General features: G+C 39.9%; 1 protein-coding gene across 1 annotated transcript in view; it reads right to left on the reverse strand.

Annotated features, from left to right (window-relative positions):
- LOC144630964 (1-phosphatidylinositol 3-phosphate 5-kinase-like) overlaps window positions 1-15,823 on the reverse strand; it is a 54,122-nt gene that overhangs the window by 18,407 nt on the left and 19,892 nt on the right. Inside the window, exons 13-22 of the mRNA XM_078489319.1 lie at window positions 14,390-14,509; window positions 12,907-13,809; window positions 11,948-12,051; window positions 10,113-10,184; window positions 9,828-9,999; window positions 8,867-9,045; window positions 7,881-7,994; window positions 4,991-5,099; window positions 3,972-4,183; window positions 2,519-2,627 (exon numbers count right to left, since the gene is read on the reverse strand). Coding sequence (XP_078345445.1) covers window positions 2,519-2,627; window positions 3,972-4,183; window positions 4,991-5,099; window positions 7,881-7,994; window positions 8,867-9,045; window positions 9,828-9,999; window positions 10,113-10,184; window positions 11,948-12,051; window positions 12,907-13,809; window positions 14,390-14,509 — 2,094 coding nt within the window. The remainder of the gene's footprint in view (window positions 1-2,518; window positions 2,628-3,971; window positions 4,184-4,990; window positions 5,100-7,880; window positions 7,995-8,866; window positions 9,046-9,827; window positions 10,000-10,112; window positions 10,185-11,947; window positions 12,052-12,906; window positions 13,810-14,389; window positions 14,510-15,823) is intronic.

Genomic DNA, 15,823 nt, shown 5'->3' on the forward strand with positions numbered 1-15,823 from the left:
AAGGGGAAGCAATCTGACACAGTTGTAGTGAGCGATTTCGTTCGAAGTTTTTAGATTAGAAGGAGGCGGAATCGGTGAGTTGTGAATTAACCCAGGATTAAAAACGTTTTTAGTAACGCTCGCCTGCTTACAACGCACACGCCGTGAGCAAAAGCCCCAACACTGACTTGTTATTCGTCTTATTCGAGCGTACGTTTGGAGAGGCTAGCTTTCCTGACCGTAGTTAAAATTACATATAACATTTGCACAAAGCAGATTTGAAGAATAATGTTGTCATTACTTTTGCCGCCCGCTTTGCGAAGTTCGTTGGGAAATTGGAAAGTTTGTTACGAAGTTGCCAAATAGGTTGCGAGTTTGCGAATCAAATTGCGAGCTTCGATACAAAGTTCCCAACTTCGGCCCCCCGAATTTATTAAAACCTTCTGTAATTATGTTATCAAAAAGGGCTTTGCTACGTTAAACTGTTGGAAACAAATATCATAAAAATAAAAAACTTTTATGTTCAGCAAGCCGTAAACATGTTGTCTCGAACAAATTAGTCTTGCCTGTCGTGTCGCGTCGGCTTTGATTAAAATCAATTTTACATATGGGTAAACCATCCAGTTTCATCCGGTTTACAAACGCAGAAAACTTGAAATTAAAGACAGTGATGATTATGCCTCACAAAAATCGTTAAATATGTGTTTTCATACAAAAAAGTTAAAATTTGACCAAATTTCTCCATGCATAAAATTTATTTATCGGCAAATCACTTGCGTGATCGCTGATGCGAAACGTTGTCTTGCACTTCAAGCTACTTCAACTTTCCTTGACAAGTTCTAAAATCTTAGAGTTCAAAAATCGCCATGACTTTCGAGCAACAGGTCTTGTTTCTCCTCAACTACCAAACTTGGAAAGCTCATTCGGGCCGAAATTGGGAACTTTGTATCGAAGTTCGCAATTTGATTCGCAAACTCGCAACGTAATTGGCAACTTCATTTCAAAGTTTTCCCAACAAACTTCGCAAGTGGGCGGCCCAAGTAAACTGAAATCAACTGTAAAACATCTCGTTCAAACATTTAATGAACCGGTACAAGTATAAACTTTGCTGTTAAAAGCAACTACGATCGATAGCAAAAACAGAATAAGAGCGTGCCATTCCGTGACAATTTGATAACTCAATTAGTTCTTGTTTGTTGAATAGAATTTACGTTGTCAATGAACGAAAATCTTTGTTGAACAGTACTGACAGGAAAAAAATACTCTAGGTGTACTGCGCTGTAAAGAACTTTCCCGAAGAGAGTGGTTTTTGATTTGATTCGTTTATTATAGTACTTTTCGTTTAATGTCTATATGGAGACGTGGCTTTTTCGAGTAAACCAGGGTACACTGTATCGTGTTACGTTCGTTTTAAAAAACAAACGTATCATGTTACAAAAGTGATAAAAAACAACAGTATCATGTTACAGTGTTTGGCAAAAAGCCAAAAGTATTCTGTAACAAACAAAAGTAACACGTTACGGTTGCTACAAAGCTAGCAACAAAGTAACCGCTTTAAACAGAATAAGAACATGCCATTTAAGTATTGAACAAAACAGTTCTGATGTATCAAAATGCACCTAAAAATTATTTTGTTTGCAAGCAAATTTTGTGCAAAAAAAGTGACTCCGTGGGCCGCCATACACATATAGCTCAACCCATGGCATAAACCATCCCAACAGGACAATCACCCAGTTTCACCCCAAGCTACCCCATAAATTGAAAAAATAACTCCTGCACGCTTAGCGTGCCTATGTTTCACAAATGTCCCGACTTGTAAGCGGGTTAAAATATCTTATCCCCCTCCCCCCTACTCAATGTTGTTTCTTGAGGTTTGCGGTTCTAAAGCATTAACAACTTTGAAATGGGGGGAGGGGGTTGTAAAACTGAACTCCGTTGGCTAAATAAGTGGAAATTTGCCAAGTGTTTCAACAGTTTTGTCCAAGATTGTAGCCCGATAAGCGATTTGTATGTATTCGTGTAATCATGCTAATAAAGTGACGACTAACGTGCAACTCCAAAAACCTCCGCTGTGTAAACACTTCAGTTCTGGAACTATCATTTGGATAAACACAGACAAATTCAATAAGACTTCTAAGCTCATTGCCCCTGGAATGCGATAACACTGCTTGTGAGAATGCAATTCACTGGCTTCCACATTTTGTTTCGAAGAACGCTTAAGTCGACAAGAGGCACCCTTTTGTGACCTGCCTAAACAACCCTAGTGTCTCTCACCGTTTTCAGTGGCGTCACGCAACGCTTCGTGGGGAGGAGTGTTGCGTGACGACAATAAAAACAGCTGCAGGGAAGATTTAAACAACTTTGACATTCTAGCAAGATGCATTCTAAGCTGGAGCCCCAAAAAATCCTGCCATGTTTTTACTTTTCATTGGTTCTGCTAAAATCTGAAAGTTAGTAGTTAGTCTAAGCTCGGAAAATTCATAAATACAGTATCATTGATAGACAGTGAACGAGAATGAATAGAGAAAAAAACACCCACCTCTGAAGTTGATTTTCCCTCGACTTGTATTGACGACAACAGCTTTCCTTCCTTAGTGGAAGATGTCTTGCTGTTCTTCTTCTTTTCTGCTTGGACATACTCTTGCAGGCTTAAAAAAATAGGAGCACGAATTGTCACATTTAAGGACGGTGCCTCCTATTGCTACTGCGCACTTGTTCTGCGCATCACGCAATGCATCAATCACACTGGGCGCGCGCGCTTTTAATTAATTTGCTCGCTCAAAATGACGAATTCAACTACGCGAACTAGCGCGCGACTAAAAATCAAGAAAGTTTTCTCTGCGACGAAATCCAGTTTATGAACATATCCTAAGCCAGGAACAGCGGAAAAGCAACATATCAGTAACCATTGACCGCTAACCACTGAAAATGGCTCACATTAACAGTTAAAAACAAATCGCTAAGCGCTAAAACGTTACCCGCAAACTGCTAACCGTGACAAATGGCGTAGTGCACGCGCGAGATGCAAATATTCAACTCGCTAGGGAGGGGATAGGAAAAATGTAACAGACCCCAAAAGCGATTTCATAGAACCTGAAAACAACTGGTATAACTTTTAAAAACGCGTGGTGACCGCTCCTTTTTATTTTATAAAATGTAAGTGGTAAGTCTATAGAGCACATGTTTAATTTTTCATTAAGTGAAAAAAAATTAGGCCGATTTTCTGACCGTGCAAGTGAGAGCTGCTAGAGTCAAAAATGGCTCAAACGCAATTATTTTGTTTATAAAAACGTGGATCACGCAGTTCCGAAGACATTATTTGTTAGTTATTGTAAAGATTGTTATATTTAATGTTGATTTTGTTCATGAAAAACCAATTTCAAATGGAATTTGCAAGGAAATCGTATTTAGTTTTACTTTATTTTAAAATGCCACGTCAGCACTTTTTTCCCGTTTTCAAACCTAATTATCTCGAAAATTTGCGTGGCTACCCCCAATTTTCTTTTTGAATTTTAGTAGCCCTTGGTAACATCTACATTTCTTGTATAGTCATCGGCCGGGCAAAAATACTTTGTTATTAGTAGGCACCGTCCTTAAGAATTTCTGTAGTCAGTCCTACACAGACATTCTTTGGGTATGTCACGCGATATTCTTTGGTCACGCGGACCTACCCCACGGAAAGGAAAGATTGCGTGACGAGCCCAAAGGACGTCTGCGTAAGGATGGTTTTCACCACTCAGCGGTAAATCGCCGCGCGCGTGTGCAGTTCCCGCCAAAAGTGCTCCAAACTGCTCCATACAAACGCCTTAAATTTCCGAAATCTTTCGCTTTAAAGCCAAAAGTTAACGCCGTCACTGGAAAGCACGTGAAGGCATAAGCACAAGAAAAAAATTGTCCAGATTCTCGAGGTTCTCTCGTTTCGTCATACGAGAATGGAGTTATACAAGCAACTGGAATCACACAAACTTGTCAAAAATAAAAGCCAAACTCACGTGTTGTTCCAGTTTTCTACAGCTTCACACAAGGTTTTCTTGAGACTATTCAAGCTGTTTGCTATGACGTACTCTAACGCTTGTCTATCTTCGGGGCCCAGGTGTTCACATGAGTCCATGTTCTCCGTGGCCAGCGGATTCTGTGGTTCTTGGAGACTAGCAGCTTTCTTTTCCACAATTTCAACTTGTTCCAAAAAACGAGCATGCTCCTCCTAAAAAATTTTCAGTAACAAATAAAACTTAAAATACAGAAACCTCCCCTTATGGACACCACCATAATACGTCACCTCTATATTCCGTAAAATTCACGTGGCTCAGAGAAACCAAGTGTGGTTTTCAGCTGGCTGAGGTACGAATGAAGCGGAAAACGTTTCTCTCACACATTGCTAGGAGTGTGGGTTCTAGTGTGTGTGTGTGTGGGGGGGGGGGGGGGTGGGGGTATAAGGTCACATGGCTCGGTGCAAGGTTTAGTTTGTTTGTTTAGTTTTTGCGTGGTTTCGCTTGGCATGGCTCCCAGAAGTGTGAAAATTCATATAATCTCTACCTCTATATCATACAGTGCCCTTATAGCACGGACACTCGTACGGTTTGTAACTTTAGACAGAATTTTTTCCAGTATTGTTCAAGAAAGTGATAATATGACAACTATGATTTTGAGGTCAAAACAACCTTTTCAAATGACTTAACAAATTTATCAAACTCATCGAATATACTCTACCAAACAGGGCAAGGATGTTCTAGCCAAAAATCTGGTTCAAAACCAAACTTTGTGCAGTTTTTCCCGTGCTTCCCACCAGTTACATGTTTTCCCGTCCTTGCCATGAGAAACACGTTTACCTTACCTTACATGTGGGTAAAGCTCTACCCAGACTTCCCGATAGTAAAAAACATTTTTCTCTTTCATGTTCTGATGGTCATAATAGTAATTCACGCTGTGATTAATTTGGTTTTAGTGTAGCAGCAGTCACTGGAAGGCTACTCTAAGAGTGTGACAGTTATAAAGATAACAAAGTGCTTACGCTTAGTCCCACGAAAAACTGCTGAATTTTGGCTTGGCGGTCAGGCTGACTGGACAAATCCTTCAAGGATTCCAGCCGATCATAGAATGCAGCAAACACTGTCTCTCCTCTGTAAAACATGAATAATACAGGTCAAACACTTTTAAGGGGTGCAATGACAAGATAAAGTTCGTAATGTTATGTAAACTATAATTATTAACAGTAAAAAGCTGATGTATCCACTATTGGAGTATTGGTAAGATCTTAGACAATCTTAACCGCTAGCATGTCACATACAATAACCCATACAATACATCACGTCACACAAAATGCATCACATCACACACAACGCGTCACGTCACGTCACACGTGACGCATAAATATCAAACGTGATGTCGTACATTCGTATTTTGTACTCTCCTTTGTGTAACAACTCAAGAACTGCTTAAGAATAGAAACGTCTTCCTTTTCCCTTCCTAGTAAGAAGCATATCAACACAGGATGCTTTCGATATTGCTGATCCTTGTAGCATGCAGGACGTGTGTCACATACTGATGAACCAAGAAAAACGAAAAAAAAAAACTCCCCACAGGTAATAATAATAATAATAATAATAATAATAATAATAATAATAATAATAATAATAATAATAATAATATCTTTTATTTAGACACGATAAATTTACAGCATAGCTGATGTGGTCGTGTTTAAGTTATCTAAGAAATAATCATAACAAAAATAACAATAAGACAAATACGAATACTAACTAAACTTATTTACAATATACAAGATATTTACAATATTTACATGCACTAGCCTATTTACAATTTTCTATTTACAATATCAAGATTTTTGATGGCTTTTAGTTCCGTATTGAAGGAAGCTAAGCTTTCTTTAGCTCTCCAGGCATTGGGCAAATTGTTCCACCTTTTTGCGCCAATGTATGAAACTGATCTCAGTTTAAAGTTAGTTTTTGGCTTGGGCAAGACTAAGCAGTTCTGACGTCTCAGGTCATATATACTATGCTGCTTCTGAAAAAGAAATTGGATACCCAATGGAGCAGTTCCTTCAAATACTGTGTATACTAGAGTTAAAATTTTAGTGTTATAGTTAGTTTCTAGCGTTCGCCATTTTACTCTTTGAAGGACATCCACAGAGGGTGTATACCAGTCTAATTTATGAATTATTTTTGCGGCACGGACATGAATCTTCTCAAGTTCTTTAAAGAGAGTACTGCCGCAAGAACCCCATACAGTTATGCCGTATGTAACAGATGGTAAGATGACTTTAAAGTAGAAATCAGTTTTTGGTTTAACAGGTAGGAAATGCATAGATCGTAGCAAGTTTAGCTTCTGGGTGTATGACTTAATGAGAGCGTTTACATGAGTGTCCCATTTGAGTTCATTATCCAGGTGAACGCCCAAACATCTGGAAGAAGTCACCAGTTTTATCGGATTACCTCCAAGTGATACCTGCCCTAGAGGTCCAATGAAACGCCGGCCTCGGGATAGCATCATATACTCGGTCTTCCCTGGATGTGGAGTTAGCTGGTTTTTGCAGCACCACTTGTATAACCTCTCTAGAATGGCGTTTAGCTTCTCTGCAACCTTTTCATGAGTCTGTGCGGATGCATAAATGGTAGTGTCATCCGCGTACATATGTAAGACCCCTTCACCTTCAGCTACATCCGGGAGGTCATTGCAGAATAGTGAAAACAGAGTCGGACCCAGTACTGATCCTTGAGGAACGCCGTACTTTACCATTCTCCTTTCTGATTTATAGCCATTAACAATTGTTACCTGGGATCGGTTTGTCAGGTAGTCTCTGATCCATGACCACAGGTCTCCTGCAATTCCAAGGCTTTGTAGTTTCTGTAGTAGAAGGGAGTGAGACACAGTGTCAAACGCCTTCCGGAAGTCCACAAATACTACACCCACTACAAGATTGTTGTCGAGGGCTTGCCTCCAGTCCTCAGTCATTTTGATCAATAGATGCTCAGTTGACATGCCCTTCTTGTACGCCCATTGGTTGTTGTTTGCAAGGTCATGTGTGCTAACATGTGAAGTGACTGTAGCTTCGACACAAGACTCCATTATCTTGCCAGGCACACTAAGAAGTGAGATTGGTCGATAATTTAATTTATCTGTCTCGTCATTGCTCTTGTATACAGAGCACACGTTAGCGGATTTCCACATTACTGGAACCGTATTGGTTAACGCACTTAATTTAAATATTGAAAGCAGTGATGGCACGATCGCATTTCTTGCTAGCTTGAGGAGCTTGGGTGCTACTTTATCTGGACCACTTGCCTTGTCTTTCTTTAGTTTTATCAGCGATTTCGTGATCACATCAGATGTTACCTCAATTGCCATGACAGTGGGTGTTACATTAGTAATAGAAGCTTTCAGATCTGCAGAGAGCTTGGGAAGTTCACCAGCAAGTTTCTCACCAATCGTGGAAAAGTGTTCATTCAAGATGTCTGCCTTCCTTTGGTCAGACGTCTCTAAGACTCCATCCGAGTTTCTGATGGCCACCGGAGCACCCGAAAAATTGTAACAGGCAGCTTTCTTCACCAGCTTCCAATAGGATTTACAGTTCTTAACTTGGTCAAAAAGATCAGAGTAGTATGCACACTTCGCCCATCTGACTTGATCAGTGACCCGGTTTCTCAGTTCCCGATATTGTGCCCAGAGATCTTCATTCTTGGTTCTTCTTGCCTTCAGCACCGTTTTATACCGGTTTTACAGGTCTCCCTGTAGCTCAGGGTTAGAACATCTGACAAATGTGGGGAAGGTAGTGAGTTCGATTTCTGTCGGGACTCAGTCTTTTTCTTTGTCCCACGCTCGTGACAACCGCAAATTACATCTTTCTCACAACATATTAATACTTATAGATGTCAAGTGATTTTTACCTTGTTGCCATGGCACGCAGGTCATTGATCCAAAAGCTGGCGTCTCTAGTCTTCTCCTTGATATAGATTTGTGGGGAAGGAATGGCAATCTCAAGCAGTTTGATAGGACGGTACCTGCAACATTGTACAACATTATAATCATTTCATCAGGCCTTGTTCAATATTATGTGGGCTAAAATGGAGAATTCACTGGGCTAAAATATATATTTTAGCCTGCTGCCGTGGACCAATCAGAAACAAGATAATAATGAAGCCAGCCAATCAGAACTGAAAACCATTCAACTGTTCGCGCCGTTTTCTTGATAGCTGCATTACTTCAAGCTTCGTTTATTTGAGTGGGGGCGCTTCCATCTGCAACTGCAAAATGTTTTTGAGCTTTATAACGACAAAATGGCTGAAGGGCTTTACAGGGAAGCAAATTCTCAGTCTTCTTAGCTAGATGAAGAGGAATTACAGGAACTCAAAGAAGAATTCAGGCCGCAAAGTGAATGTCAGTTTGTCTTCGTTGCGTGAAACTCTCTCACTTCAGGCATTGTGCATAATTAATTTTAACATTCTAAATGACGACTATTTCTTTGCTGTCGATAGAATTCTGTAATTTCCTTTTCAAGCAAGATTGCTTTGACTAATTTTGCGGTTTTCTGCCCAGTTTTGTAAACGTTTAAACCTGGTTTTCAATAAGAAATAAACACCGACTTGCAACGGCAATGTTCAAGATATCGTTCAGTACTATTTTTGATTCCTTTTCTAAATGCTCTCTGAAATTATTATAATAGTAACAGAGTTGATGCTCTTGGTCGTAAATATGTTTTTGGCCCTTCCCTGAGTTCACTTTAACCCTTGCCTGCGGCTTGGAAGCTCAACACATACCTACATGGGAACCATTACGAAAGTTGAAAAGGGATTACAACTTTGGCTTTTGCACGTTACAAAAATCTTGTTACCAAAGAGAAACAGTATCAGTTCAACATAAGAATACAACTAACTTGAAAGAAGCGACCATGTTAGCATAAGCAAAGTACTGATAATGATCCTTGTGCAGTGAGTGTCCACATGGTTGCACACTCGCTCGGCGCTTGTAGTTTCCGGCATAGAATCTCAGCTCCAGGTATTTTGCAAAGGACAACGCCCATGCTTCAGGGGAGAGGGGGACGATTGGAGTTACCTAGGAAACATTAAAATTATGTTTAAAGAAAGCCCGAATTTCAGACGTCTTCCTCTGGCAGGCGACCAGAGGAAGATGTCCAAAAAAAAGATTCAAGGCCTTCGACCTTCCTGGCACTATCTGGATTTGTTCTACATAGTCTTGATTTCAAGTCTTCGACCATACTTGAATAAAATTAGCCAACTGGTCGGTTTCCTGCCAGTTGGGGGTCAACCATGTTATATTTATCTTTGCTTTCTTTGTTTGAGTGCGATGCAGGTTTTTCGCTAAGTCCACTATAATAATGCAGTTTAATTTTTATATTCACATTCTACATTTTCACTTGAAGTGAACTATTTTCTCACTGATACTCTCGTCTGAACCAGTGTGAAATGCTGGGGAGTAATACAGAATTGTTTTGCAGTCTAATCCCCCATCTACAACAAAGCTAAAACACTTTTAAAACTGTTTAGTTAAACAAGGTTCAAAATTGCTTTCTTTGTTGAAGTTGCCAACTGATGTTTCTTGACTTAAAACTTAGCACAGTCAAAGCACAAGTTAGAGCTTACTTGAACCGTAAGTGAAATTCAGTCTCTGTTTTGTGTAAATAATAATAATGGAATGATGTGTGGAGAGAATGAACTCAGAAAAAATTCTGAGTTCAACAGATGGGAGTTGAACCCACGACCTTCCGTACACTAGTCGGACGCTCTGACCACTGAGCTACTGAGAACTCTAGTGGTTTAACTAAGCATGTTTGTTGGTGTGAATGGGGTGTAAAACTGGTTTAAAACTTGTCTAACCTGTTTACATTCTTTGCACCAGCTCCACGTAAGAATGGTATGTTGGAATCCTGGGATGGGTGACTCAAGGTTCCTCATGTGAATGTACACCGACCCAGTGCCATGCGCAAAGTATCTCACGTGATCTACCATGGGCACGTCACAGTTCGGATTGGGACAGATGTAAGATGGTCTAAAAAGTAGTTCTTTGGTTACCAAAGTCGTGACAAATGAAAAAGTCGCTATCAATAAGCCAGAAATGCTTCTTTGAAAACACATGACAGGAAAATTAAAACAAAATAATACCTAAAGCAGTATATCTCCAGAAAACCGCCAAGCGTGATGTCATTTCGTCCATAAAACTCCATGAAAACGGCCCTGTAGGAAATAAACAAACAACGGTTACAGTCTAATGTGGCAACTGACTGTGGTATTGTTTGTTCCATTTGAAAGGAAACCTAAATATTCAGCCAAAAGGCTAAGTTGTAAATAGTTTTGACTAACGCTGTGACTAACGAAAAACACTGGTAATAAGCCCTGGGCTTATACGACTTTGTAAGGGTTTGGGGTTGTCTTTTTACTGGGGAGGCATAAGAAGCCGTTGAGCTGAGAAGAAACTCATCAAAAGCCTCTGATGAGTGATACAATGTATACTGCAAGGAAGCAACTGAAATAAAAATGTTTAGATCTACACTCTTCTTGCAAACTTATTCACTGCCTACAACTATTTGAATTACAGTGTTTTATGATGTGGAAAAGTTGCATGGGGGGGGGGAGCTTATAGCCGGGGGAGGGAGCTTATAACCCCAAAATGTCTTCGTTAGAGCGGTTTTCACTTGAGTGTCGAAAGTAATTCGTAATTACTTTGGTTTTGCATTACTTACTGTTTGGTTTAAAAATCTCGCGCCACTTTCTTAACCAATCAGAAGTGAAACCAAAACCAATCGTGACTCGCTCACATACGTTTTCCCGCGCTTCGCGTCTGCTACAAGTATTTACTTTGCGTTTTGATTGGTTTACTGGATTGTCTGTGTCTGTTTTGATTGGCCAGAATGATTGCTTTGGTTTTGGTTTTACGACACTCATTTGAAAACCGCTCTAGCACTAAGATTGGCCCAAAACCAGGAGGTTTAAAAGCAGGGCACTTATAAATAAAAGGCATCTTACGGTAGTTTTCATCAGATTGGAGCAAATACTGTTCAGGCATACTCTACAGTTCAACCCCTCAATCATAGACAGCCTCCCACCAGTTCGATTTTTTGCATGTTCATGCTCAATTTGGTAGGGGTGTAACGATACATCGAACTATCGATGCATTGCGATTGGGAGTGCTCCGATAGCGATGCATCGATCGCAAATTCAACTATCGATAACAATCGCGATAGTTTCAATGACTATCGATAGTTACGATAGTTTTTCAAATGGTGTCCTGTAGTACTTTTTCCTTCATTGAAAAATGTCTTTCTTGTTCTCTGCCGTCCTTTCTCGACTTTCTGTTCGTTGTTTCAGAATCCGTACTGTATAACAAGCCATAAAAGCAAACTTTACGGACGTCGTTCCTCTCCAGGGCCTTATCCGCGTTCAAAATGGTGGTTCGAATATTAACTCCACCCCCCCTTCTAGGAGAAAGAAATGATTACAACGCTATAAAGTCACTAATTACAATACTATCGCAATAGTATTGCAATAGTGTCACTACCACTGCAATAGTATTGCAATAGTAATTCGACTATCGCAATAGAGCAGTTTTCAATTGAGTGTCGTAAAACCAAAACCAAAGTAATTACGTTGGCCAATCACAAAGGACACAGACAATCCAGTGAACCAATCAAAACTCGAAGCAAATACATGTAGCCGGCACGAAGCGCGGGAAAACGTGCGCGAGCGAGTCACGATTGGTTTTGGTTTTAGTTCTGATTGGCTGAGAAAGTGGCGCGAGATTTTTAAGCCAATCACTAAGCGAAGCAATGCAAAACCAAAGCAAACGCAATTAACTTTCGACACTCAAGTGAAAACCGCTCTACTATCGCAATAGGCAAAATGACCCCAATAGTCACCCCTACAATTTGGAATATCGTTTCTTCTATTTACAGTTCCTCACCCCTTACCTAATTCATTCAGTACATATTCTTCTCACTTACCAGGGGCTAATGCAGGGACGGGGTGAGTTGTTGGATTCATTTGAGTAGCTTATGAATAACACTGCGATTCTTTGATGAGCATATGGGTCCAAACAGTCCACTTGCTGGAAAACAAAATTACGCAAAGTATATATTATAACTGCAAAATTAAGTTTTCTTGTCTTAAGTTTAAAACACTTTCTCCTAAAGAACACATGGGAAACATACTAGGGAGATTTCCGATCTTGATATAGGACTAAAAACCTGAATGAATAACAATTGGATGCAAATGACAAAATCAATGTTTCCTTTTTCCCTCTATTTAATTTTTTTCCTAACACCATTCCGAAAAAGATACAAAGCTGTGTGGGATATTGAGTGGCAGGTTTTGTTTGGGAATCCCATGTCAAAAGATGACAAAAAAATTAACTGATCAAATCTGACGGATCTTTGATCAGTTACTTCTAAAACAGGTCTGGAGATTTTCTGGGAAGTGAGCATCTAAACACTTTTTCAGTTTCCATACATTCGTCTGTGAACTTTCCTTCGTACTTTGACCCTGACTAGAGACAAGTGTATGTAACATTGACTGCTTGACTAAATGTGATTCACGGGTTTCATTAAGTTTTGAAGTAGGAAGGCACCAAAAGTACAGTAGACAGGCAGAAAAGAATACAATAAGGCAAATTCCTTTATGTTCGATTTGAAAGCAGGCAGGTACTGACTCTTGTGCATCCTGGTACTGGTACCCGGGTCCCACCTTCTAATGAGAACCCTGAATTTTATTCTGCACATTACACACAAAATCTACTTTAGCATCATGCGCGTGCAATGTGTGCAAACAGTAACCTACACAGCCATCCGCACATATTATAGGGCCTACATAAGGCATGCAAAGGGCTACAGGTACAAAGCTCTCCGCACACATTGCGTGCCTATAAAACTATATCGCTAAGTCACATTGCTGAATCATACCATACCTTTCTATTATAATGGAGTGGACTTGTTGGAACAAACTGATCCTTCTTCTCTTTCACTTCTTCACTCGTTCTTTCTGGGACATTTATTTTTGGGAGACTGCTCTTTTCTTTCTTGGTTTTTCTAACTGTCGTCTCAGCAACACCTTCAAGCCATTTGCAGCGACTCCTGGACACAGTCATCCCATTTTTGGTCAGCTGAATTTGTCCTCCCTGTGCTCGGAAGTCTGTTACCAAGGCTTGGAACAATATATCACTGTGGTCCATAGTCAGCGATGCTGACATCAGTGCGTGAGGCTCTAACATGCACACTAGTTTACTCAGGCGTCGCTGATGAGGGTTTGAGAAATCAAACTCCTCCAAACCCTCTTCTGTTAAGTGATGAGTGTTGTGTTGTGCATCAAGGCGTGCTGACCAGTAAATATCTGGAGGCAGTGTAGGTCTTAAGGCCATGTTCCTACCTGCTTCTGTCAGCAAATATGGAAGTGGATAGTCGAGAAATGGCGAGCTCGATAAAACAGTGCTCTTCAATGCTGCGAGGAAAAGTTCACTTCCTTCACTGGAATCTTGCTGTGAAATTTCTGCCAGGTTTTTCTTCTGTTCTGTGCAAACTTCACCAAGCTCTTCTTTTCCATTCAATTCCCTTTCATCCACTTTCATCCTTTTTTCCAAATTTCTAGCAGCCACTTCCCATTCCTCGATTAAATGAGTAGTATCCGGAGGCAAGGCAAATTCATCCATAAGAAAGTGTAGTTCTAGTCTTAAACTGTACGCAACATAAACCATGTGTTGAAAAATACGCTTCACTTTAGCTAACACGAAACTGTTCCCTCCTCGGAGATTCACAGTGCAGCCAAGATCTGCTGGACAGCCTTCGATGAACATAAGTGTCTTGGACTCTCCATTCTGTCAAACATGAAGTACATCTCAGAAAAAGCAGTAATGGACATTCATTATATTATACAATAACTAAGAGAATCCTCATGCGCTTATTGGTCGAGAGCTATGCTCAATAAGAGTAAAGACCATCAAATCATGTAACCTGTAACGCAATAGAAGGCAAATTGCGGAAAACTTTAATTAGAAATGGCCGCCACTTTTCCAAAACCAAAATATGGCAAGTTGGAAAATGTCATAGTCTTTGAGTCCCGGGTTGGGGGGGGTTTGGTGCCCCGCCCGGCCCAAAAAAAAAACGGCCAAAATTGGAACATTGGGGGTGAAATTTCCCACATCTCATTTGTTGTTAAATTTTCAATGTTATTGTATAAAACAAATCGACCACAATATTTCATGGTCACACAGTAAAAGTCCAGAGGTGACGAGAATGAAGCACCTGACCATCTAAGATAAAATGCCTTGACTAAAAACCAAATTCTCCCAAAGAAAATTGTGGAAAATATTTGAAAACACTGAGGGAAATTTTAACAGAACTGAGGCTGAACTTTGACAATCTTTAAAGGTTCTATCAGATATTGTATAGTTTTACCTTAAGCGTGTATCTCTGAACTCTGAATGATTGAAACGACCCCAGTTGTGGTCGACTTAGTTGCTCCATGGAACAAAGAATATCTGCCCTTGTGCATCTGGCAATGCGTTCAATCACTTCCTGGAAAAGGTTAGCTTAGTATTTAAAAATATATTACTGGTATATCATAGGTGATACTTCCAACTTTCAAACCTTACTAACACCCAATATCTTGAAGATGAAGTATTCAACATGACACGAGCATGGGACAAAGAAAAATTCTGAGTCCCCGACAGGAATCGAACCCATGGCCTCCCAGATACCGGTTGGGCGCTCTAACCACTGAGCTACGAGAGACTCGTTGTGAGCTGGGCCATTTTACTAGGTTGATAAGTGACACGCGTCCCGCATACTGCTAGGATCAGCTATGTCGAATTCATCAAGTTTGTAGTAAATAATAAAGATGGTAAATTTTAAGGTCTTTATTATTTGTAAATTTATTTGTCAATTTTTACCATCTTTATTATTTACTACAAACTTGATGAATTCGACATTGCTGATCTAGCAGTATGCGGGACGCGGTCCATCAACCAGTAGGCCCAGCCCACGACTCCGTAGCTCAGTTGTAGAGCCCCAACCATCTGGGAGGCCATGGCGACGGGGACGATTCTTTGTCCCATGCTCGTGTCATGTTGAATACTTCATCTTCATTATTTATTACCGAGCTTAAAATTTACCATCTTTATTATTTACCCAATATCTTATACCAAACTATTGTCCTTATACATCAACTTCTCGTTGAAACCGGCACACTCCCTGAAAACCCACTACTTTTACTGCACATATACACTAAAAAAGAAAATACTGAATTAACAATAAAGCTGTCTAAGTAATTAGCTAATTAGTGACCATCGGCTACCACCTATACAAAAATTCTCTACATTGGTTATTGCATTTCTAGCCTTCTGATTGACTCACAAATTCTGTCGGCCATATGGAGAATGGACAGGCAATTTGTTTACAATTTTGTTTGAGGCAACAAGAATATTTTTACAAATCGGTAGTTCATTTGCCTGTCAAAATCAAACAAAATCTCCTCATTTACTCTAACCAGTAACTAATACACAAAGTTTGGAATAAAACATTTCACAGAAAATAACTGCAAATGTACGACATGAGCTTCTAAAAAAACAGCTCCAAATTGAAAACAGCATTAAACAAAATGCAATTTACAGGACGATCTGAAAACCAACAGAAACAGATTTTTACAATAAAATTAGGCTTTGGGTACCGTAAAATTTCAACTATAAGCCCCCCTGGATATAAGCCCCTCTCTGCCGGATGACCGTACTGAACAGGGCTAAATGTTGCTTTATTATGCGTTTTTAACTTAAAAACTTATTTCGAACAACACTCCAGTGGCTCTTCTTGAAACTTTTTTTTTTTTATTCTGCT

Source organism: Oculina patagonica, chromosome 11, assembly GCF_052425735.1.
Source record: "Oculina patagonica isolate OP01 chromosome 11, crgOcupat, whole genome shotgun sequence".
Taxonomy (NCBI): Eukaryota; Metazoa; Cnidaria; class Anthozoa; order Scleractinia; family Oculinidae; genus Oculina; species Oculina patagonica.